Source organism: Mesocricetus auratus, unplaced genomic scaffold, assembly GCF_017639785.1.
Source record: "Mesocricetus auratus isolate SY011 unplaced genomic scaffold, BCM_Maur_2.0 Super-Scaffold_100007, whole genome shotgun sequence".
NCBI classification, from domain to species: Eukaryota; Metazoa; Chordata; class Mammalia; order Rodentia; family Cricetidae; genus Mesocricetus; species Mesocricetus auratus.
Genome location: NW_024429191.1, coordinates 62343732 through 62365885, shown reverse-complemented (window position 1 = coordinate 62365885; position 22154 = coordinate 62343732). Strand labels below are relative to the sequence as shown.

The following is a 22154-nucleotide window of genomic DNA, read 5'->3' as shown; positions in this document are numbered from 1 at the left end:
GCAAACTCCAAGTGCAGTGTGCTCCTCCCCTGTCCCCTTTCCCCAAATCCAATTCTGATGCCTACTATTTTGCTACAGTGAGGACATGGCTCCGGTGAGCACAGCACCGGGCACCAAGTCAGGACTCCTGGAGTCTGACTCACTGCAGAGGCTAGAGGAAGTCTTTCCTATCTCCCCTGTGTCCTCCCTCAGTTCTGCTGGTGGAGGGGAGAGCAGGGTGGAATTAAAGAAAGTGCATCTGCTCGTTATAAGTGGGAAACAGAGAGGGGGAAAGGGGAGAGGAGGAGAGAGGAGAGGAAAGAGGGGCGAGGGGGAGAGGGGAGAGGGGGAGAGAGGAGAGGAAAGAGGGAGGAGGGGAGAGAGTGAGCCCTCCAGAACGAGAGCAAATAAATTTCAAGGGATCCACATGCCAGCCCGGGCAGTACCTAGGAGCGTGGATGGTCACTGTCAGTGCGTCAGCGTAGTGTCAGTGGTTTGGGGGTCTTTATTGCCTCTGTTGGAGTTTCCCAGGTACTCGAAATTGCCCACACCTATCCATCACAATTCACTCAGCAGTTGAGGGACAGAAGAGTTAGTTGGGGGCGTGGTGGCAGGCGTCTTTAATCCCTGCACTCGGGAGGCAGAGGCGGAGGCTGGTGGATCTTAGTGAGTTTGAGGCCAGCCTGGTCTACATAGTAAGACCCTGTCTCAACAAATAAACCAAAAAGAGTGAGTTTGCCTTCACCCTTGTGTCAGCACCCGGGGCTGTCTCGCGCGGGGGGAGGAGACGAGGGTGGCTGAGAGGTGGTGATTAGTCACTGGTTGAGACGCTTACACCTTTTATCCCGTGCTTACCTGCAGTAACCTCTCTGCATGTGGACAAGAACCCACGAACGCCAGCCCAGAAACTGGGCAGGAAGACAACTGCAGCGGGGTCTGCCAGCGCGTCCAGGTGAGCAGGCACCCCGGCCGGGACGCCCTACCCGCGCCGCAGCGCGCACGCGCAGCGCCCGGAACCCACGCACGTCCCCGCCGCGGGCCCGCGCTCCGAAGAGGGCGGTGGCGCGCAGGGAGGGGGAGGCGCGCGAGGCTGGCGGGCAGAAGCCGTGAGCAGGGTAGCAGCACGGACCGGAGAGCCGCCACCGCAGCTGGGACTCTCGGTACGGAGTGCGGGGGACGCCAGAGGCCCCGGGTCCGCGCGACCCTCGGCACTGCAAACTTTGTGCGAGTGCCCAGCGGTCTCGGGGCGCAGGGTGGGATTGGCTGGGATCCCTGAACCTCTGCTGGCATGCACCCGCGACCGGCGCCGCCAGCTCTTGGAAACTCTTGGCTTTCTGCGATGCTAAGTACTCAACTTAGCGGTGGTAGATTGGTGTGTGCAGTGCTCACATATGGCTCTTATTTCTCCTAAGTCTCCTTGCTTTGGATCGAAGTTGAGCTGTGCTGAGCTTGGGGTAGGGGAGGGAGCCAAGTGGTGTAGCCGCTTTACGTGGATTGTATAACTACCTTGTATTGAAGTGGATGTTGCCAGTGGCACCGGCTAATGTTGTGGTAACTGGGCATCTTGGAGGCAAGGGAAGGCGGGGTGGTTTACCAGTAGTCTCACTGTCTAGGGATACTAAAACAACACCTTGTACTTTCCACTCGGGAGAGCCCTAGGCATTTGGCTTATACTCGCTGGTTAGTTTTCAGTGGGGTTTGTAAGAGGTAGGTGGCAAAGCTGTGCTTTCCCATTTTGCAGATGTAAAAACGGAGGCAAAGATTCTGATTTTTAACTGAATTTAATGAAATGTGGCCCAAGAGTTAAGGCAGTTTCCTGCAATTCTTGCGCCTCTAAAAGCCACTTCTAAGTTTCTTGGGATACCGAAATAGCCTTCCTGAGGTCAATGAAAGGTCAGAGAGGCCAGGGTCGTGGTCTGCAGCTGCAGTCTTCTCCCACAAATCTAGGTGTCCTTTGACAAGATGCAAGTTTTTTTTTTCTAATTGCTTGCTTTTAAAAACGGGGGAAACAAAGGTGCTGTATGTCTTCTTTGCAAAGTTGTGTGTTTAGGGCTGCAATTTTGCCGTTGTCTTTTGTGGGCTCATAAAGGGCTTAGTCTCAGTTCCTTTGAGAGACGGAGGAATGAGGCTCCCTCAGAATGTGTAACCACATCTTCCTCGCCAGAGACACCTTAAGAATTCACATCAGGTCAGATGAGGGCCGAGAATTCCCAGGAAGGAGGGAGGAAGGAGCCCTGCACAGGCGGCTTGACACATGGGCCCCACTCCTGCCTCCAGCTCTGACTCACCTCTGACGCTGGGGGAGGAGAAAAGCTGCTTGGTATTTTTGGCTTTCCCCCATAAAACGGGAGACAGTTGGCTTCATTCGAGTCTTCTCAGCATCCTTGTGGAGCGCCGCTGAGCCGAGTTCTCCTCGGAAATCTTTGCTACTGACTGACTGCAGGTATGCATTCTCTGATCCCTTAACCGAATAGTATACAGATTTACTCCTATCCTAAGAAATGGCTAGAGACTCTAAGTCTGGGAAATCTTTCAAGACATCGTTACTAAAATTAGTGTTAACAAAGAGCTTTTAGGTGTATGTCTTTGCATGTGGGATTTTGTTTTAGAACAAGATGGTTTCAAAATATTTTCCCAGCATCACAAAAAAGGCTTTGCTCATTCTGTATGAAAACTTAAAACTTTAGGGATGAGGTCCTTGTTTTCCTTTAATCATCTTCAAAGGAATGGCTGTGTGTCTTTCTGTTGATATCTCCTGGATCCTTCCCCACATTTTCATAGATGTGTATTTGCATAAGTGATTTGTTAACAAAATTATTTTAAAGTTGGCTGCTCCTGTTTATAGGGATTTGCTTTCTAGAACAGGTAGCATGCTTTTTAAGTACAATTGGTTGTAAAATTATGTTAACTCTGACTGCAGCTTAGTATTTCTCCAGCGACAGGCAAATGAGCCCTTCACAAACAACTTGAAAGTAATTGAATCATCATGATGCCTGGCTTTACTCTCAGGTGCAAAATGGAAACTTTCCTATTAAAACACAAACATGCATGGCCAACAGCAGCGAATTGTCTTTGCTGAGAGGAGACACAAGAGGGAGTGGAAGGCAGGGAGAGTTGCTAAAGCAACCGAGGCAGCCTGGGTATAAACTTACAGAGCTGGCATTTAAGGTGGTAGCTTCATTATTTATGATAGCATCACTGGGGAGACACAACAGAAAGGAAAGCATTAATGGGGGTCACAGCTCAAATAGGCAATGTCAGGAAAAGGGCTCCGTGTAACACAATTCATGTCAGCATGCCAGCAGTGCATGGGTTTACATAGCAAACCTTTATTAAGTAGTTCTGCTGTTCCAGAGGCATTGGGCTGAGTACTGAGGTAGAGGGCAGATGAGGGCCCTGACCTTAGATGCTGAGTAACAGTGACATTCAAAGAGAACAGGTTCTTTCCCTGTCTGCTGGTCAATGACGTATTTACTTAACCTTTTAAATGTGACAGGAAGATAAAGGAATACACTGAAAAGGTAACTTGATGAGGTATTTTAGAGAAAATGTAACTAATCTCATAGGCCAAGAAGCAGACTCCATCTACTCCCCCCCCCACACTTTTTCAAGACAGCCAATTACTGTATTGACTTTAAGAGAAATAATCTCCTTTTTCTATGGCTTTTACCTCCTAAGTACAAACCTCTAAACAGCACAGCTGTTCATTCCTCTTCCACCTTTATGCAACATTCTTGTAGGTTTTCTTGTTTTTGTTTGTTTGAGATAGGGTTTTTGTATGTAATCCTAGCTGTCCTGGGACTCACTCTTTAGACCAGACTGGCTTTGAACTCACAGAGATCTGCCTGCCTCTGCTTCCCAAGTGCTGGAATTATAGGTATGTGCCACCACACAAGGCTTAGATCTGTCTTTTGGTTGGCATCATATATATACACAATACATAAATAATTGTGTAAATTCAGGTACTATAGTGTTTAAAATTTTTTATTTGTATATTTTTATGCATATGGGTGTTTCAGCTGCATGTTTGTATGGTGCCCAAGGAGGCCAGAAGAGGGTCTCAGACCCCCAAGATTGAAGTTACAGACAGTTGTGAGCTGCCTTGTGGGGACTGGGACTTGAACCTGTGTCCTCTGTCATAGCAGCCAGTACTCTTATCCATTGAGCCATCACTCTAGCCCCAGCACTATGATTTTTTTTTGGTATTTATGAGACAGGGTTTCTCTGTATTGTTTTGGAGGCTGTCGGTCCAGCCTGGCCTCGAACTCACAGAGATCCTCCTGCCTCTGCCTCCCGAGTGCTGGGATTAAAGGCGTGCGCCACCAACGCCCGGCAGCACTATGATTTTTAAAGATTAATTTATATTGTGTGAGATTATAGTTGATTCATTTGGGGTAGATTTACTACAAACGATATGATGAACATCTGGATTGTTTGTGGCCTTGGGCAATTATGAATAGTCATTTGTGATGCTCCTTTTCCAAAGTGGTTGTCCCAATTTACATTCCTCCAGTGACATCCACCTTGAAGTCATAAATCACTGTGTTTGCTATTTAACCACAATAGGCTTGGATGTTTCTTAAATGAATAAGCAGTGTGGGGTGGCAGGGGGTGGTGGTGGGGTGGTGGTGTTAATCTGGTTCCTGTTGTGTCATACACCAGTGTGTTTATGTGAATGGTGGTTTTACCTGCATGTATGTTTGTACACCACATGCTTTCAGAGGCCAAAAGGCATTGGATCCTCTGGAACACAAGTTATAGACAGTTGTAAGCCAACAGGTGATCGCCAAGAATTGAACCAGGGTTCTTTGGAAGAGCAGCTAGTGTGTTCCTCACCACTAAGCCATCTCTCCAGCCCCACTAATATGTTTCTATTTATTCATGTTAAGTTGTATGGTTTGAGTCTGGGCAGTGGTGGCACATGCTTTTAATTCCAGCATTTGGGAGGCAGAGGCAGGTGGATCTCTGAGTTGGAGGCCAATCTGGTCTACAGAGTGAGTTCCAGGACAGCCAGGGCTACATAGAGAGACTCTTGTCATGAAAAACAAAAGCAAAAAGGTCTATGGTTTGGGTTGATTTATCAGTCAAACACGAGAGACAGTTTTCCCATTGTACTTAGTTGAAAAATACTCAACAGAATCTTCCTATTGATTTTGACAGTCTGTAGTTATAGAAGATTTACCTATGCAAAAATGAGGTACTAAAACTAGAAGTCTTTAAAGGCCTTAACTCCTACTCCTGGTGAATGCTTGCTTTGTGCCCAATCCTAAAGGTGGAGCTCAAAGTGTGTGAAGTAGGCATGAACTCAGACCCATCCTTGGTCAAGGACCCTGAGGAAGGGCAGTCACACTGTGTGTGTTGGTGTTCCCTAAGAGGCACAGAACACAGTGTCTGTACTACAGGAATAAGTGGTACACAGTTGTCAGGGTAAGCTTTTCTCTTGTTCTTCCTTCATATGTAAAAGTAGGGGCAATGTAGAATACATTTGCTACAGAGGTGTCCTGCTTTTGGAGCACACTGTCGTTAGGCTTTGTTTTGCCTGTGTTTGGGTTTGCTGGCTGGAGTTTAAGTTAGGGATGTGTGTGGGGGCGAGGAAAGAGAAATGAAGTCATCCCAAGACATTTACTAAATTCTGGTCTGTACTGAGTTGCCTGTTACATTTCCTCTCTGTCCTGAGAGCATAGGTTTTGTGACCTCCCAGCTAACCTAGGGGCTTCTTTCTCACACCCCGAGGGTCAGTTCGAGAATCAGCTAAGAGCATGTGGGGGCCATGGTTCCTGTTTATTTCTTCTGTAAGGCACCATAAAAAACACTCTGTGAGGCTCTTTTGGTTTTTATTTATGTATGCCATAAATACTTTTTTTTTTTTGCTCGTAAAGGTTTTCTTCTTTCAGATCTGGTTTTCAAAGATGAGCGGGAGGGAGGGAACCCGTGGTGTACTTTGATAACCCTTGACCTTGCAGCTGCTGCTGCAGTCCCTTGCCAATGACTCGTCTGTGAGGCTGACCCAGCTCCTCTGGACACCTCAGTGTGACACTAACAGGGAACACGTCCTGTCCAGTTTGTTAGCTGTTCACTCCTCCTGCCATCCCATAGGCTCTGTGGAGGAATGGGCCCTTTGAAATACATGCCCAGTCAGATCTCAGATTGATGGCCTGTGGCAGGCCTCCTCCTTCCTTCCTTCCTTCCTTCCTTCCTTCCTTCCTTCCTCTTATTTATTCTTGAAATTATATCATTTTCCCTCTCCTTTTCCTCTCTTCAAATCCTTCCATACACTCCTCTTTGCTTTCTTTCAAATGCATGATCTCCTTTTTCATTGTTGTTATATGTATACATGGATATGTATATACACATATATTCCTAAATATATTCTGCTCAGTCTGTATACCATTACCTGTATGCATGGTTCCAGGGCTGACCATTTGGTACTGGATAGCAGCCCATTGGTGTGCTCTCCCCATGGAAAGACTATATATCTCAGACTTTTCTGACTCCTTGGTCTTTGAGTTTGTAGCTGTATAATGAGACAACTTTAACTAGAATGTTCATTTGCATGGCAAAGAGGGCATATGAAGCTCCAAGCCTTCCTCTCCTGGGAGGTATGGGGGGGAGGGGAAGAGGAGAAGGAGGTGGGTCGGTGTGAGTTTGCCACAAGTGATTAGGACACACTGGTGAAAACAAGATTGGGGATAACACTGTCCCCATACAGATTACATATAATCTTAAGGTTGAGATTTTTTTCCCCATGAAGAATTCAGCCAGGTGTGGTGTCCCATTTTTATATTGCTGGCACTTGAGAGGTGGAGCCTGAAGGATCAGAAGTTCAAGATCATTCTATGATAAACAGCAATTTGAGGCCAGCTTGGGATCAGAAGACTCTGTCTCAGAAAACAAAAAGCACTATAATGTCGAAGCCCTCTTGGGCCCCTCCTCTTCTTCCTTCACTGAAACAGTGTTTATTATGAATTTCGTAGTTTCCATCCAACCTATTTATTTTCTTATCCTTTGTGATACTGTGTGTGGCTCACAACAGTCTGTAACTCCAGTTCCAGGTGATCTGGCGCCCTCTTCTGGCGTCTTCACATACCTGATGCACACACAAGATGCACAAGGTGTGTAGGCAAGACATCCCACACATAAGACAATTTTAAAAAACTAAGATGGGAGAAATGGAAATTAACTTGTCAGCACTCTTTTAATTTGGTATAAACCACACATACACACACACACACACAAATTGGGTCAGGTATATGATAAATCTGTGGAGGGAGAAGGGTGAACCTTGCTGCTGGAGTTTTTAGGATTCTGATCTGGTCCAATTGCACATCAAAGGGTAAACGGGCCAAGGGGTGATTGCTAACACTGAAGGGCTTTCTTCCCTGTCTCCTTAATTCTAGTTTAAGAACTCTTTTGACTCTTTAATTTAATCATGTGACCTTTTGGGGACTGAGATCTCAAGTTTTCTGGCCCCACTTCTCAGAGGACAGTCCCAACTTTGTCAACCTTGAGGATTTGTGGCTTTTCTCTCTTTAAAGTGCCTCAGCTTTATGTATTGACATTTAATGTTGTCTACCTTTCACCGGACATCTGTGGTCCACTATTTTTTGTTTTTGACATTACTATAAGGTCTTAAGGTATTATTTACATAGGCTGTTGCATATATTATTTCAAGTTATCAACAGACAGTTGTGGATGTGTCATGGGCTCTCATCAGCATCTCATTGGTTCAGTTTCTGTCGTCTCTTCACCAGGACTGTCTGAGTTCCAGCAGTTTAGGACTTTGAGAGGTTAAAACCTAGAGCACAGAGGACATGAACACACACTGACATTCTATTCCTTATATCTTTCTCACTGGATCTTTTGGGACTCTTTAGCATGGCTGGTTTGCCGTGGTCCGGTTGAGTGACATCAGCAAGGCCCAGCTGGTGGCAGGAGGCTCTGGTCCCACAGGGGTTACTAGTGTTCTCCGTGGAGGCTTCAAAAGTCTCTTCACCCTCCCGTTCCCTCTGACCCCTCATCCCAGAACTACAGCAGAGTGACAGCAATCCTCGGGGCACTCTGCCGGCTCCAGTGGCTTCTGCAGTGGGATAGGAGCTCTCGTTTACCTCAGCAGGTTCTGTGAGGCAGAGTGAGGTGGGTGAGTGAGCAGCGTCTCCCACACTAGAGTGTGGATGTAGATCTACTGACATCTTGTGACCTGCAAGAATTTGATTGTAGTTGTTGGGACATTGCATTTCTGTCAAGCTCGTGGAGAGGGCAGTAACAAAGGGCCTGCATTCTGTGCCTAGAATCTGGAAGTGAGGAGCTTGGAAGGCAATAATGGGGCTGGGAAGATGAGTCAGCAGATAAAGCCGCCAAGCCTGATGACCTGTGTTGGATCCCAGGAGCCCACATGGTGGGGAGAGAACCACCTCTGACCTCCATACATTGCCATGGCGCAGTGTACACCCGGACACGCGTACAATACACAAAATCAAACAATTTTTAAAAAAGGAAGGCAGTAATGGCAACATACCTTTAATGGATCGTAGAAAGAAGCATGTTAGTCTGTCTGTGAGGCTCCGTCTGCCGAGATCCCAGGCCCGTGTGCTGGAGGCTTGGCTTGCAGTGTGGCCATGTTGGGAGGGCGGAACTTTGAAGATGTGGGGCCTACCACAAGGTGATTAGGTCACTAGGGCATCACCCTCAGATTAGGGATTGGTGCTGTTTTGGAGCGGGTTCTCATGAAGGTGAGTTGTCCGGAAAGTCAGCCTGGCCCCTTCCTGGTTTCTGGCTTTGTTGCATCATTCCGTGTCCTCCACCTTGATGCCACCAATTGTGTTGTCATTCAGCTAGAGGCAGTGCAGATGAAGCTGGCCTTTCATGGACTTTCAGCCTCAGAAGCTGTGAGCTACATAAACCCACTGAGGAGGGGATTACTGAGATAAAGCCCAGGGCCTTGTGTATATCAAGCATGTATTCTACCCGAGATGTATAATCAGCCCTTCATATAGCACCCAGCCTATGGTATTGTGCCATAGCAGTAGAAAACATACTCCTGTCTCTCCCTAAGGAAGAGCTGAGCTTTGGCGTTGCTGGCTAATTTTACTTTGCTTTAATCATGGGCTCCTTTTTTTGCATTGCTACAGGATCTGTTGTTTGCATTCTCCATTTGAGTCACTTACTGTTTGTTGCTTTCCATTATTCAATGCTTTTCTTCATCATGATGAGATTTTTTTTTTTTTGGTTTTTTTTTTTACGAGACAGGGTTTCTCTGTATTGTTTCGGAGGCTGTTAGTCCAGCCTGGCCTCGAACTCACAGAGATCCGCCTGCCTCTGCCTCCCGTCATGATGAGATTTTTGACAGCTTTTTTTTTTTAATTTTGGGACATGGTCTGATGTAGACCTCCCAGATGCTGTGATCATACATATGGCTACTAGTCTGCTTCCTAGCATCCATGCCATGTACCTTTAATGATCTGTTCACAGATTCCTACAGACCTTTTTATAATGGGAACAGCTTCATAATGACTAGGTCCTCAGAGGGCAATTAAAGTCAGGAGTGACTTGGGGCCTGGGGCTAAGCTCATGCTCACGCGTCTTACATATCTAATCACTGATCAGTAGGGACCTCCCCTGGGCTGTTGGTTGGAAAACCTACATATAGCCCGTCACATGATGGCTGTTGGACTAGTCTGGGCTTCCTCACAGCTTAGTACCTGAGTTCTAAGAGCAAGTCCTGGTTAGAGCCTCACCTTGGAAGCCTCATGTCTGTTACATTCCTTTGGTTTTCCCATTGAGGCCTTCACAGACCTCTGGGTTTCCAATGTCAACATTACGCTGTATGTTAAATAACTCAGTAAAACACTGCCACATGAATGAATGACAGCAAGGTAAGCACCAAGCTGGGTTAAGGTCACACTTGAAACTTCAGTTCTGGGTTAGGCTTGGTGGCACACATCTGTTTCCAGCACCTGGGATGGGGTGGCAAGATCAGGGGCTCAAGGTCAGTGTAGGTTACATGAGATCTTGTCTCAAATTACAAAGATTTAAAAAAAAAAGATTTTAGCTGGGTCTGGTGGTTTAGGGCTGTAATCCTGGCAATTTGGGAAACCGAGTCAGAATTGCAATTTCAGGGATTGTCTTGACTACAAAATGAGTTCAGAGTCAGCCTGACCAAGTTAGACCCTGTTCCAGATAAACAAAGGGCTGGGAAAAGAAATAAATGGTAGAGTGCTTGCGTATGTGCTGTTTAGTTAACCCAGTATAAAAAAAAATCCCAGGTTGCCCCATGGTGCCTGAGTGAATGCACCTCTCACCTCACATAGTTAGTTACCTGCAGGCTTTTCATTTTATCCCAGCTTGGATGATCAATGGATTTATCATATAGAACTAAACAGTTTTTGCTTTTTGAATCAGTCTCGATCTTTAGCCCATGCTGGCCTGGAATTCACAGTAGTCTTTCTGGCTCAGACTTCTGAGTCCTGGGATCACAGGAATGAGATACTATGGCTGGCCCAGAACCAGACATCATCAGAATTGTGTATTATGCCACTATTCTGGATTTCTGTCTCCCTGCTACCCTTAAATGCAGAGCCCATCTCCTCCCCTGGGCTGTGATGTGTTGTCCAGTTGCATTTAGCTAGTGTCCTACAGTTAATTTAACAAATGTGTCCACAAGAGGTCAAGGAGATGGTCAGCTGGTCTTGCAGGCAGTTGCTCGTTAGATTACTGGTGGCTGAGCCAGGTGGAACTGTCTAAAGTGTTCTATTGTTGTGTGTTTAGATTTTCTGAGATGGAATCTCGACAGTCGCTTGGTGCTCACTGTAGATTAGGCTGGCCTCAAACCCACCATAGTCCTCCTTGTCCAGCTTCCCAAATTCTGGGATTACAGGTGTTTTTAGTTTCATGAGTACTGTGTATATTTGTCCTCATCCAAGAACACTGTTGTATTGCTTCATTAATTAGGTGGAAAAAGCAAAATGACCTCACGACTGTCAAGACATCCCACCCCACTCAGTCAGCTCACTTTTTACGTTAAAAGCAACTTGTGGGTATCTTTTATTTCATTTTGCTTCTCTGACATGAATGTTAGATCATATCTGTTAGAATTGTATTCTTAATGTTCTGTCAAGTGTTTCCTTAATGAAAGATTATCAGTCATGTTATGATTTTTAGGCTTGTCCCACACCTGTAATCCAAGCCCTTGAGAGGTAGTGGTAAGATGATCAGGAGTTCCAGGTCAGCCTCAGTTATATAGTGAGGTCAAGGCTAGCCTGGACTACCTAAGAACCCTGTCTCAAAAACAAACAAACAAAGTGACTCAACTTTTCCTTCAGTGGTGTACATTAGTGTTCTTAATAGTGAAAATAGCCCAAGGGTGGTGGCAGTGGCGCACACCTTTAGTCCCAGCCTCTGGAGGCAGAGGCAGGTGGATCGTTGGAGGCCAGCCTGGTCTACAGAGTGAGCTCAAAGCAGGCTCCAAAGCTACACAGAGAAACCCTGTCTTGAAAAACAAAGCAAAACCAAAAAAATAGTGAAAATAAGTGAGAAAAGCAGTATTTATCATTGTGTAGGCTAAAATGCTTCTTAAAAGGAGTGACCTGCCGGGCGGTGGTGGCGCATGCCTTTAATCCCAGCACTTGGGAGGCAGAGGCAGGTGGATCTCTGTGAGTTCGAGGCCGGGCTGGACCGATAGCCTCCAAAACAATACAGAGAAACCCTGTCTCGTAAAAAACAACAACAACAAAAAACAAAACAAAACAAAAAAGCAAAAGGAGTGACCTTAAGTTTCACTGTTTCTTTTTTTGTTTGTTTTTGTTTTGTTTTGTTTTGTTTTTTCGAGACAGGGTTTCTCTGTGTTGTTTTGGAGGCTGGCCTCCAACTCACAGATATCTGCCTGCCTCTGCCTCCTGAGTGCTGGGATTAAAGGCATGTGCCACCAACGCCCGGCAGTTTCATTGTTTTTTACAGAACTATATGGATGCTTAATAGAAGGATAAAATATGATTGCATAGCTTTCTGAGTATAAAAAAGTAACAGTGCTATAGGGGCTGGAGAGCTGGCTCAGGGCTAAGTATGCCTTTTGCTCTTGCAGAGGACCCTCTGGCAGTTCCCAACCCCCACCTCTCTCTAGGTCCAAGGGGATCCAATACTGTCTTCTGGCCTCTTGCATATACCCACACAGACAAATCTCCTCTGTGTGTGTGTGTGTGTGTGTTGTGTACTTTTAATTTCTATAACATATATATATCCTCCTCCACCCTGTATGTACTGACCCTCTGAAGTTCCTAAAGCTAAGAGATATTTTATTATTTTGTTTATTTAAGTTAAATTAAAATATAATTGCATCACTTCTCACTTCCCTTTCCTTCCTCCAACCTCTCCCATGTCCCATCCCTACTCTCAAATTGATAGCCCCTTTTTCTTTATATATGGACAAATATATACAAGCAACCTGCTGAGTCCATGTTTGATCACTTTGTACTGGATTACCAATTATGGTACTTAACCCTGGAAGAGATTAATTCCCCTCTCTTAGCAGTCATTAGTTGCCTATAGGTCTTTGTCTAGGGATGGAACCCTGTAAAAATCTATCCCTTCCTCATTAGCATGCCTGTTGATATTGTCATTGTTCAAGTCTTGTTTACACAGCCTTTTCTTTTTTGAGACAGGGTTTGGATCCTGTCCTGGGACTCCCTCTGTAGACCAGCCTGGCCTCAAACTCACAGAGATCCCATCTCTGCCTCCCGAGTGCTGAGATTAAAGACATGTGCCACCACGTCCGGCTACTCAGCCACTTCTAAGAGAGGCAGTCACACAGCAGTCTTCCTAGTTCTCTGGCTCTTAGAAATTTTCTGCCCTTCCTTCTTTATGTTCCAGAGCCATAGATGCAGGGGTTGTGATACAGATATATCCCTTGGGGCTGGGCTCCCCACAATCCACTGATCTCTGCATTTTGTCCAGTTGTGCTTTTCTGTAATGGTCTCCATTTGCTGTAGAGAAGCCTCCTTGATGAGGGGTGGTAGCCACACTTATCTGTTGGTATAAGGGTAAGATTTAGAATGTAGCAAGGAATTATGTTGGTCTAGCAAAATGCTGATAGATTTTTTTTTTGAGACAGGGTTTCTCTGTGTAACAGTACTGGCTGTCCTGGAACTCGATTTGTAGACCAGGCTGACCTCGAACTCACGAGAGCTGCTTACCTCTGCCTTGGGAGTGCTGGGATTCAATGTGTGTGCCACCACTGCCTGGTGCAAGAAGATTCTTTTCTAAGATCCATGACCTCGCTAGCCCTGGGAAGATGACTGGGTTTCCAGTCCCAGGCATGATTCCCTCCTGTGGAGTGGGCCTTAAGTCCCAGGCATGATTCCCCTCCTGTGGAGTGGGCCTTAAGTCCCAGGCATGATTCCCTCCTGTGGAGTGGGCCTTAAGTCCCAGGCATGATCCCCTCCTGTGGAGTGGGCCTTAAGTCCCAGGCATGATTCCCTCCTGTGGAGTGGGCCTTAAGTCCCAGGCATGATCCCCTCCTGTGGAGTGGGCCTTAAGTCCCAGGCATGATCCCCTCCTGTGGAGTGGGCCTTACGTCCCAGGCATGATTCCCTCCTGTGGAGTGGGCCTTACCTCCTGTGGAGTGGGCCTTACGTCCCAGGCATGATTCCCTCCTGTGGAGTGGGCCTTACGTCCCAGGCATGATTCCCTCCTGTGGAGTGGGCCTTACGTCCAATTAGACAGCTGTTGGTTGCCGCCAACGTGAGAGTGCCACTTATCACACCTTTGTGATATCTTGTGATGCTGGTCATTGTTGTGGCCCATTGGTGTCATAGCTTGGTAGGACTCTAACTGCTCCCCTCCCTTGGCAGCTTGCATAGGACATTCTGGCATTATGGAAAGTAGACTGTAGAAAGGACGTTTCCAGGTCAGGTCCAGATCAATAGCCTGAGCGCTGTGTTCTAAATGTGTGCTGCTGTCAGCAACAGGGGCTTCATTTCAACCTCTGACAGGCATCCGAAGGCAATGGCAAGAGTCTGGCTAACAAATTAAAAAATTTCTTGTGATTGGTGTTAGGTTTGAGGCCTATGGTTCTTTTTTTTTTTTTTTTTTTTTTTTTTTTGGTTTTTCGAGACAGGGTTTCTCTGTGGCTTTGGAGGCTGTCCTGGAACTCACTTGGTAGTCCAGGCTGGTCTCGAACTCACAGAGATCCGCCTGCCTCTGCCTCCCGAGTGCTGGGATTAAAGGCATGCGCCACCAACGCCCAGCGGTCTATGGTTCTTGTGAGGAGCATTGTCAGTCCAAGTGACAGAACGTCAGATATGTGTATAATATATATGTATACACACATATGTAACATGTACATAATTTGTATCACACACACACACACACCCTGACTCACCCCCCTGGTCCCAGCTAAAAGTATTTTAAATGATTTTGCAGTTCTCTTTGGCTCTCCTGTACCAGTGTGGCCACTTTCTGCAGCTAGGATCTTTACTTCTTTAACTGCTGAGCCTGGTGGCTGTCAGCATTAAGAAGGAAAAGCAGCATTGGTGACACTTGGGTGGATGCTCTGAACAGGCTGGGACTTCCAGCCATTCTCAGCCACGTTGGCACTGATCCGGGTGTGGATTACCACTGTGTAACCACAGGACAGTTCTACATGGCCAGAGATCTGCATGCCAGGAGCAAGGGCAGCTGTTACTAGCTGGCATGCTACTAAGACTACAGGCCCCTGTGAGACACTGACACTAAACTTTGTTAGTTCCTATCCTTGATGCCAGGGACTCAGTATGTCACCTGGCTGTTTCTGATCTTGGCTGCTGTCCTTCTGTGGGCTTCTCCTGAGTACTGCATTATTGGCATGTACCATGCCTGGAATCCCGGACATTTGTACACATGATTTTTCTGTTTTGTTCTGAGGCAGTGGTTTTTTTTGTTTTGTTTTGTTTGTTTTTTGTCCTGGAACTAGTTCTATAGACCAGGCTGGCCTTGAACTCACAGAGATCCACCTGCCTCTGCCTCCTGAGTGCTGGTATTAAAGGCATGTCCCCACCACCACCATCACCCGGCAAGACAGGCAAGACAGTGTCTTATGTAGCCCTGGCTGGTTTGAACTTGGTACATAGACCAGACTGGCCTTGAGCTCAGAGATCTGTCTGCCTCTAAGTGCTGAAATTAAAAATGTTAGCCAAAGATATCTTATTTTAAAATGCCCCAGAGCATGCCACCCAACCTTCTGTGTTTGTTTTAGGACAGCTGTGCTTTCGTGCCTCTGGTGTCCCGTTGTTGGTTCCTTGGTCAGGAACCATTTTTCCCTCTAAGAAGAAAATGCAGCTGCACCGCAGCTTGGGGAGGCTGAGGTGGACACCACAGTCAGTGTCGTAGATGCTCCCAAAGGACTGTGCAACAGGAGAGGGTCCTGCTCACTTGTCCCTGGGGCAGTCTTTGATCCCACACACACAGGCCAGACTTCCTTTCTGTCTGTCAGCACACATCTCCTAAGTTGATGTTATGTGCCTGTGATGTATAATACCTGTGGGCTTTTACATTCTTTACGGTTAGGTTCTGCCATTCTTAGAACTGGGTCACACTAAGCTGCTTATGCCCTCTCAGGGACAGCTCTTTGTGTCCTTGTGCTGTGAGGAAGGCTCTGTGCCCCAGAGGGTGTGCAGGCTGTGGCAGTCCTCTGCTCTGGATACTAGGTGACAAACAGGAGCTTAGCCCATCTGGGCTCAGGCTTGTCTGTCAGTATTTAAAGGGGTGCTCCCTGGCTGTTGCAGTCAGGACACTGTGACACAGGTGACGAGGACACAGCGTCCCATACAGTCCCACAGAGAAGCAGTGTGCGGTGCAGAGGTGGAGGCTACGTTTTTTTTTTTTTTATTTTCTGGAGCTTTCCTGGCTTTATTTGCCTTCTCCCAGTTGCAATCACCCCACCCTACCCAAACTTGTGTTTTCCAGCTTGTAAGGGGCAAGGGCAGTTGTCAGAGATGTGTTTGCTGTACTTGCCCTCTGAGCACTCACTGGCAGAAGGTGTTTTTCTAAACCTTGTAGCCAGCTTTGGCATTTTGGAGCAGGTTTGTTGGCACATGACTGGTGGCAGCAGCAGGAACAGAGCATCGTGTCTGCCTTGCTTGGATTCTGTCTAGAGGACACACAATCTGTCCTCCTTGTCCACACCAAGCGCATGAGCAGTAATGGGTGAAGCCTGGCCTCCAACCTGCCTCCGCACAGCCTGGAACCCTGGAAGACCATCCTGCTGCAGAGGCCTCCAGCCTGGGCACCGAGCTCAGGAGGGCTGGTAGCCTCATGGATGGCAGGATTGTTTGGGACGACACAGGCTATGTCTCCTAACTAGGCAATGAGATAGTCACATGGAAATTGGAGTAGAGAGTCCCCAGCACTGAGTGATTTTGCTCTCTAGAATTCTGCCAGGGGAAGACCTCAACACACACATCTCCTTACATCATCACCTCCTCTGCCTCCACGGGGTACACTTGTACCTCAGGTCCTCTGTGGAACCCTGCAGCATGGGCCAGCTCTCAGTGTGGAGCTCCAAGGAGGGCAGCTCTCTGAGCACCTCAGCCTTGATGGATGTCCTGGGTGGCACCCACTGCTTCAGCAGTTCTCAGACTGTCCCTGACCCACAGCAGCAAAACTTAGGAAATTCAAGTTCTCTAGTCTGCTCAGAACCAAAGAAGCTGGGGCCCAGTGGTCAGAGTCCTGACAGGAAAGTCACTGCGTGGTGGCAGAACTGAACCTGGCTTTGGGTGTAGTATAAGGTCTCATGTAAGCCAGGCTGCCCCTGGGTTGCTACACAGCTGAGGATGATCTTGAACTCCTGATCTTCCTGTCTCCATCTCCCAAGTGCTGTGATTACAGACATGAGCCACATATGTGTATGACTACGTGTATGATTGCCTGTCTGGATGTATTGTTGTGTGTGTGTGTGTGTGTGTGTGTGTGTGTGTGTGTGTATGTATGTATGTATGTATGTATGTATGTGTGTGTATGTATGTATATATGTATGTATGAATGTATGTATGTGTGTGTGTGTGTGTGTGTACGTATGATGTATGCAGGCCTGGTGCCCATGGTGGCCACTGGAATCAGGTTTGTGAGCTGCCTTGTGGGTACTAGAACTGCACCCTAATCCCTCACAAGAGCAGGGCATGGAGCTCTTAACTGCCAGCCGTCTGTCTAGTTTCCTGTGGTGATGCTGGTGTCTCTACATTGTTAGCTTGTTGGATGAGGCACACCACAGATCATGTGTGGATGTCTGCCATGTGGTTCTGGGGAAGGAACTCAGGTCCTGCAGCCCAGTGGGAAGTACCTCACCTGCTAAGCCATCTTGCCAGCCCCAGAACTATTTTTTCATTGTTTTCTTTTGCTGGTACGGATCTTAGGAGTCACACATGCCAGGCAAACACTACCATAGAACTAAACTAGCCCCTAATTTTTCTCTTAAAATATTTTATTATATTCTCTTTTCTTTTGCTGGTTTGCAGTGGAGACAAGGTCTCACTGTGTAGCTCAGGCTGCCCTTGAATTTAGGATCCTACTGCCCCAGCCTCTCAATGCTGGGATTATGGTTTACCCCACCATGCCCAGCTTTCGAAACTATCTGAAAGTGTTAAACCTATATGTCATGTAAGTCTTTACTCCTAGGTATTTAACCAAGGGAGGCCATTTGTTCACAGAAGGATCTGCCCCTGAATATTTGTAGTGCTTTACTGACAATAACCTTAAGCTAGAAACAATCCCATATTCATCAGTAGGTGACAGATAAAGAAATCACATGGTGTGTTTACACTGCAGAGTATTACTCAGCAATAACAACGGAGTTACACCCAGCATCACTGATGAATCCCATGCTCTGCTCAAAGGAACCAGACATCCTCAAATTTACAGGACTCTTATAGGACATCTACGGGTGGTGACACATGTATGTAATTCCAATACTCAAGAAACTGAGGCAGGAGGATTAAGAATTTGAGACCAGCCGGGTAGTAGCACATGCCTTTAATCCCAGCACTCGGGAGGCAGAGGCAGGTGGATCTCTGTGAGTTTAAGAACAGCCTGGTCTACAGAGTGAGTTCCAGGACAGCCAGGGCTACACAGAGAAACCCTATCTCTGAAAAAACAAAAAACAAACAAAGTTTGAGGCCAGCCTAGGCTACGTAGGTGGTTCAAGGTTAGTTAGTAATTACCAATGCTGCCTAGTAAGAGTCTGTCTTACACACACACAACTTAAAAAGTAAAATGAGGGTGGTAGGCAAAGAGGAATGGATTGTAAAGGAACACGAGGATGTTGAGTGGGATGCGAGGGTGTTATTTTAGAAGGTCTGGTGTCTGGAGTGTTTGTGTCAAATCTATCAAGTGGCACATGGTGGTTATGCCAGTTTACACACCATTCACATGTGAGCAGAGCACAAATGAGCATGTAGCATGAGGGTTGTGTGGGTGAGGCGGGGCATCTGCGTGGGAGGGAAGCCCTTCCTGGAGATGGCCATGGCGCTAGTCAGTCTACAGAGTGTACAGAGGCTGAAATGGGGGAAAGGGTGAATTTTCAGCTTGCTCTCTGCAACAGGGCCAGCTGGTGGCACTGCTGTGAGGCTGCCTGGACCCTTGTCTGAAGATAATGCTAACCCCACACCACACCATCTTGCCCTCTATACCTCGTGTCACAGCTCATCTTGCCACCCCTGTTCTTGCTTCTCTGTCCTTCCTGCCATGACTTCCAGCCCAGGTCCTCATGCTCCTGCGGTGACAGCAGGTGCCATGAAGAGGCTGAGCCACAGTCTATGGGATGTCTTCCGTAGTATCATGTGGTGTGGTCCCTGAGTTACCTTTGTCTTCGTCAGTGCCAAAACTGTACCTGGTGCTTGGTGTATTCTTCAAGTTATACCAGAATGTTCAGCAGACCCCTGCTTTCAAGATTCATCCCAAATTTGATTTTAGTAGCAAGAATCAAGGAGGGATTGCACGAGGTTTCCTGACTCGCTACATCCTTATCTCTTTGCCTTCCTACAGATCTGATTTGTATACACTGTAACCACTGTTTACCCAAGGCTGTCAGAATCCAGACCAAGGGCTCCAGCTCACGGGACTCCTCAGCACGTGAGTACCATGGGGCTGTGGCTACACAAGCAGGGATGTTTGTCTGGCGGAACACTCAGGTTTCCTGTGGCACCAGGCAGGCAGGTGTTACACACTGGTCAGGATGCACAAATCATGAAACATGTTGGTTTGGCAGTGAGAGAATGGTATGTCTGAAATCTCAGGAGACCAATAATTAAAATAATTTTCTTTTCCTTCTTGAGACATGGTCTCACTGAGTAGCACAGGCTGACCTTGGACTCACTGTCCTCTGCCTGGCATGTGCTACCATACCTAGCTCAATAATTTCCTTTTCTGTTGTTAAAGAAGATATTTTACATTTATATTTTATAGTAAACATTTTACTAATGAGAAAACATAGAACAGATACTGAACTAAGTCAGTATTAATTCCAGCACATCCCTGAACCCAGCAGAATTCACTTGGGGGGGGTTAGACTTGGCAGAAAGGGGTAAGGTTATCATTTACATTACCCAGGGTCAGTTCAAATCAATTCTGACAGTAATACAATTTGAAGAGCATGCATGACCTTCAATTCAAGGCTGAGGGTTTAGCTCCCTTGGTACTTGTTAGCACGTTTGAGGCAGGCCTTGCTTCACTCTCCAGTATTGTATACGTACAAATGCACACACTAAGACTGTGCCTTCAAATTACCTGGGATTATTTCCATGGAAAGGGCACAGTACTTTCCCCAAATTTGGACTTCCAAAGTATTCATGTGTTATAAAAATTACCAAGAAATAGGCATCTTGGGGCTGTTGAGATGGTTCACCAGGTAAAGGTGCTGGCTGCCAAGCCTGAAGACCTGAGTTTGATCCCTGAAACCCATATGATAGGAGAAAACCAACTCCCACAAGTTGTCCTCTGACCTCCACATGCCCCCTCATATACACACAGACACCCCACCTAATAAATAAATAGATATAAAAAGTATGTTTAAGCCAGGTAGTGGTGGTGCACGCCTTTAATTCCAGCTCTCGAGAGGCAGAGACAGTGGTAATCTGTGAGTTCAAGACCAGCCTGATCTATAGAGAAAACCTTATTTGAAAAAACAAAAAAACAAAAACAAAAACAAAAAAGATGGCTTGGCTTTATTTTTGTTAGCTTCCAGTTCAGTTTTGTTATTTATTCCATTAAGGCAGTTTATTACCTACCTTGGAGAGACAATTCATTTTTTCTAAGCCAAGTTACTATTCTGCTCACATGCTAAATGCAGTTGAAAGCAAAGTGCCCCCTTTTCCAAGAAAAGACGATGTGTTTTTTTCTAAGCCCAGTTACTGTTCTGCCTGATGTGACATCATTTTCATATTCCTTCTTCACAGAGTCTCAGTGTCTGCAATTAGGTTAGGAAAACATGGCAGGGAGAAGGACACCATGGCTCTGCAATACAACATTCTGGGTTTCTGGGCAGGGGATGCAACTTCTTGATAACACACTTGCCTAGCCAGCTTGAGTCTGAGTTGGAGCCCAACCCTGAAAAAAAACAAGGAATGCCCCTCATTCAGCAGGATTCTGCCAGATGGCTCTTCAGGAACCAGTTAGCATGTTTTCTGTCTTTAACTTTCCTAAAAATAGGGTGACTATTTTCACTGAAGGGCTATAAAAAAAAAAAGCGTAGTCTTGTATTGATTTTACATGTTGGCACTGCAGGCTCCATTTCCCAATACTCAATAGAAAATGATTTCTATAGTTCCTACAAAGAATGTACCATGCCTTAAAAATAACTTCCAAATTCTTTCCTTCCCCCAAGCACTGGCGGCAGCTGTGGGAGATGAATAACACATCTAGCTCTGACAGATACCTATATCTTGCAGGAAGAAGGCTACAGTCTTGAATCCCTGGTGGAGGACGGACTCTACCATTCTCTGGTCTTGCCCCTGATGATGAAAGTGTGACTGCTGGCTTCTTCATGAGCTCCAGAGGTCACAGCACGCTCCCACGGACTCTCATGGCTCCTCGGATGATTTCCGAGGGAGACATAGGAGGCATTGCTCAGATCACCTCCTCTCTCTTCTTGGGCAGAGGCAGTGTGGCCTCCAACCGGCACCTCCTCCAGGCCCGGGGTATCACCTGCATCGTGAATGCTACCATTGAGATCCCCAACTTCAACTGGCCCCAGTTTGAATATGTTAAAGTGCCTCTGGCTGACATTCCTCATGCCCCCATTAGACTGTACTTTGACATGGTGGCCGACAAGATCCACAGTGTGAGCAAGAAGCATGGGGCTACCTTGGTGCACTGTGCTGCAGGAGTGAGCCGTTCGGCCACCCTCTGTATTGCGTACCTGATGAAATTCCACAATGTGTGCCTGTTGGAGGCATACAACTGGGTGAAAGCCCGAAGGCCTGTCATCAGGCCCAACGTGGGCTTCTGGAGGCAGCTGATAGACTACGAAAGCCAGCTCTTTGGGAAGTCGACGGTTAAGATGGTACAGACACCCTATGGTGTCATTCCAGACGTTTACGAGAAGGAGTCCCGACACCTGATGCCTTACTGGGGGATTTAGTGCTGCCACAGCTGGCATCCACAGCCCCTCAGCAGTACCAGCATCTGCCACACACAGTCTTCTCCCCTCTGCCTCTCTCTGGTTCTCCCGAGAGTGTTTCTACACTGGTGTTCAGGTTTAAGAGACAGGGAGGGGAAATACATACATTGCTAGTAACGTTTTTTTAAAACTAGCATTTTGAAATAGCAAACATGAAAATCTTTAACTGGCCTTTACTCATTTATAACAGCATAGGATACTGTTCCTGCTTTCTTTCTGTCTCCCAAGCCTTTTGGAGTCTTGGCAGGTGCAGGAGTTCATTGCAAAGATCACTTAGGGCCCTGATTAACCCTCTAGAGACCAGCTTTGCCCATGGCTGCCAGCTAGACTGATGTTTAGGGGATACCAAGGCCAGCTCAGTCTCTATTGGATTAGCATGGTCTTTTCTTTTCCTCTGTTATTTAGCAATTCTATAAGTTAACCATTGTTATTTAGTTGATAAGTAATTATGATGAAATCTGTTGCAAAGACCCTCTTGAAATCTGTGCCCTGGGATTATTTTAGCATTATTTTTAATAAACCTGTCTGCTTAACATAA

The 22154-nt window shown here is 46.7% G+C and overlaps 1 protein-coding gene and 1 long non-coding RNA gene across 5 annotated transcripts in view; one reads left to right on the top strand and one right to left on the bottom strand.

The window, feature by feature from the left end:
• Positions 1–959, bottom strand: part of LOC110342180 — a 7661-nt gene extending 6702 nt beyond the window's left edge. For both annotated transcript variants that reach the window (XR_002384184.2, XR_002384185.2), the window contains exon 1: positions 835–959. This is a non-coding gene — a long non-coding RNA (uncharacterized LOC110342180). The remainder of the gene's footprint in view (positions 1–834) is intronic.
• On the top strand, positions 837–22154 carry Dusp14 (dual specificity phosphatase 14). 3 transcript variants are annotated; one of them, XM_040749366.1, is made up of 4 exons: positions 1076–1139; positions 2144–2422; positions 18985–19071; positions 20886–22154. In XM_040749366.1, the coding sequence occupies exon 4, from the start codon at positions 20981–20983 to the stop codon at positions 21575–21577; it is 597 nt and encodes a 198-aa protein (XP_040605300.1). In that variant the 5' UTR covers positions 1076–1139; positions 2144–2422; positions 18985–19071; positions 20886–20980; the 3' UTR covers positions 21578–22154. The 3 variants fall into 3 exon arrangements, with proteins under 3 accessions (XP_021086756.1, XP_005076983.1, XP_040605300.1); XM_021231097.2 differs by lacking the exons at positions 1076–1139; positions 2144–2422 and adding an exon at positions 837–931; XM_005076926.4 differs by lacking the exon at positions 2144–2422 and having other exon boundaries at positions 1001–1139.

Coding starts and splice junctions, on each gene's coding strand:
- Dusp14 (XM_021231097.2), top strand. CDS start 20,981: ATGAGCTCCAGAGGTCACAGCACGCTCCCACGGACTCTCATGGCTCCT.